At 41.4% G+C, this 1,528-nt stretch overlaps 1 protein-coding gene across 1 annotated transcript; it reads left to right on the top strand.

The window, feature by feature from the left end:
* Positions 1–532: 532 nt before the first annotated feature.
* LOC125775576 (uncharacterized) lies at positions 533–1,319 on the top strand. The gene is made up of 4 exons (XM_049446225.1): positions 533–566; positions 635–829; positions 893–1,081; positions 1,151–1,319. Exons 1-4 carry the CDS (start codon positions 540–542, stop codon positions 1,241–1,243), a joined length of 504 nt encoding a protein of 167 aa, XP_049302182.1. The 5' UTR covers positions 533–539; the 3' UTR covers positions 1,244–1,319.
* Positions 1,320–1,528: the final 209 nt, after the last annotated feature.

The following is a 1,528-nucleotide window of genomic DNA, read 5'->3' as shown; positions in this document are numbered from 1 at the left end:
TATACATAACTATAGGGTAACATGAAGAGTTAAAATCTGGGTGACTGTCTGTTTGTTCCCGATAATAAAGGGTAAACGTTTTTAATAGTCGTTTTAGCATTTCTTCATACACTGGGTAATAACCACGTTCACCCCCACATAATATTTGCTTTGAAAAATACTAAGAGGGCAATAACAGAGTGTAATTGACATATCACTCGGTCTGCGTATTCTATTGTTGAACATTTGGACGAATATATTCGTGATGACAGCATGCCCTTTCGCCAAAAACGGTTAAAATCCGATCAGTAGTGCGTTTCTGTAACCCATTTCGATCGATGTTCTCGACTCAAATTCTCGATTTGACGTCACTCTCACTCAATGTGTTTCTGTAAAATAATTACTCGATTCAATCGGTAGTCAGCTGATACGTTCCATTCCACTTCAGTAGGAATGCTCGATTGAAGGTGTTTCTGCAACCAAATTGAATGAAATACTGTCGATTGGTTTTCTCACTTCCATTTGAGGAGATGACAAAAAAATTTTTCGTTAAATTCTAAATGGAATTATTTGAATTTAAAGCAAATGTGAGTATGTTTTTGTTAATCTATTATATATGAATAGTTAAAAAAGATTTGATGCATTTTCTTTACAGAGAAGTACGTCGGGGCGGGCTACGAATGGCCAAAAGAGGCGGTTACTGCACTTAATGCAGCAGCACCGCAGCGTTGGAAGGGGCCAATACACGAAACCAAACGCGAGGAAGGAGCACGAAGAGGTTTGGGCTGCCGTTGCTGCTGAGTTAAACGCATTGGGAGGGTCCCACAAGTCCCCTAATCAGTGGAAAAAGGTAAAACTAAAATAATCTTGTGTATAGCATTACAATTTACATATGTGTGTTGGTTTTTTTTAGTGTTGGATAGACTGGAAATCGGCAGTCAAGAAGCTGCACAATGCCCACAGAGCGTTCGCCAGACGAACTGGCAACCTGCCGCTGCAGGACGGTCCAAAACCGTTGGATGCCATGGACCGGGAAATTCTTGGGTTTTTTTCCAGCGACATGGTGGACGGTGATGGGCTCACTCCCGAAATTGGTTTGTCGGTGAGTAACGTCTGTCAAAATTTAAAGTTGTGATTATAAATGTGATAATAAAATTGGTGTATATTGCAGACAACTGCTGAAATGGTCGATGTTACCATTGAGGATGAGGGTGATGCTACTGCCAACATTGGGTTGGACGTAAGTAACATATTACAAAACTAAAAACTAAGCTATTTAGTGATCCGATCGGAATTCTAGGCAAACGTGGACAGTTTGGACATCTTCGAAGTGGAGGCACTTGAAGAGGTTGCAATAGGTTAGGTGCTTGAGGTTGTGCCAAACAAACAGCAGCCCAAACAGCGCACAAACCAAAGCTGTGTGGAAGAGGCGAGCAGTCTCATTGAAAATCACCATGCGCACCTGAAAGAGATTTTAGAGAGACAACACAAGGAGCACATGGGTGTTTTAAATGGAATTCACGATACACTGAGAGCTCTGCTGGAAACC

The sequence above is a fragment of the Bactrocera dorsalis genome, chromosome 1 (genome assembly GCF_023373825.1).
Source record: "Bactrocera dorsalis isolate Fly_Bdor chromosome 1, ASM2337382v1, whole genome shotgun sequence".
Classification (NCBI taxonomy): domain Eukaryota; kingdom Metazoa; phylum Arthropoda; class Insecta; order Diptera; family Tephritidae; genus Bactrocera; species Bactrocera dorsalis.
Note: the sequence above shows the minus strand (reverse complement) of the source record. Positions and strands in the feature narration are given on the sequence as shown.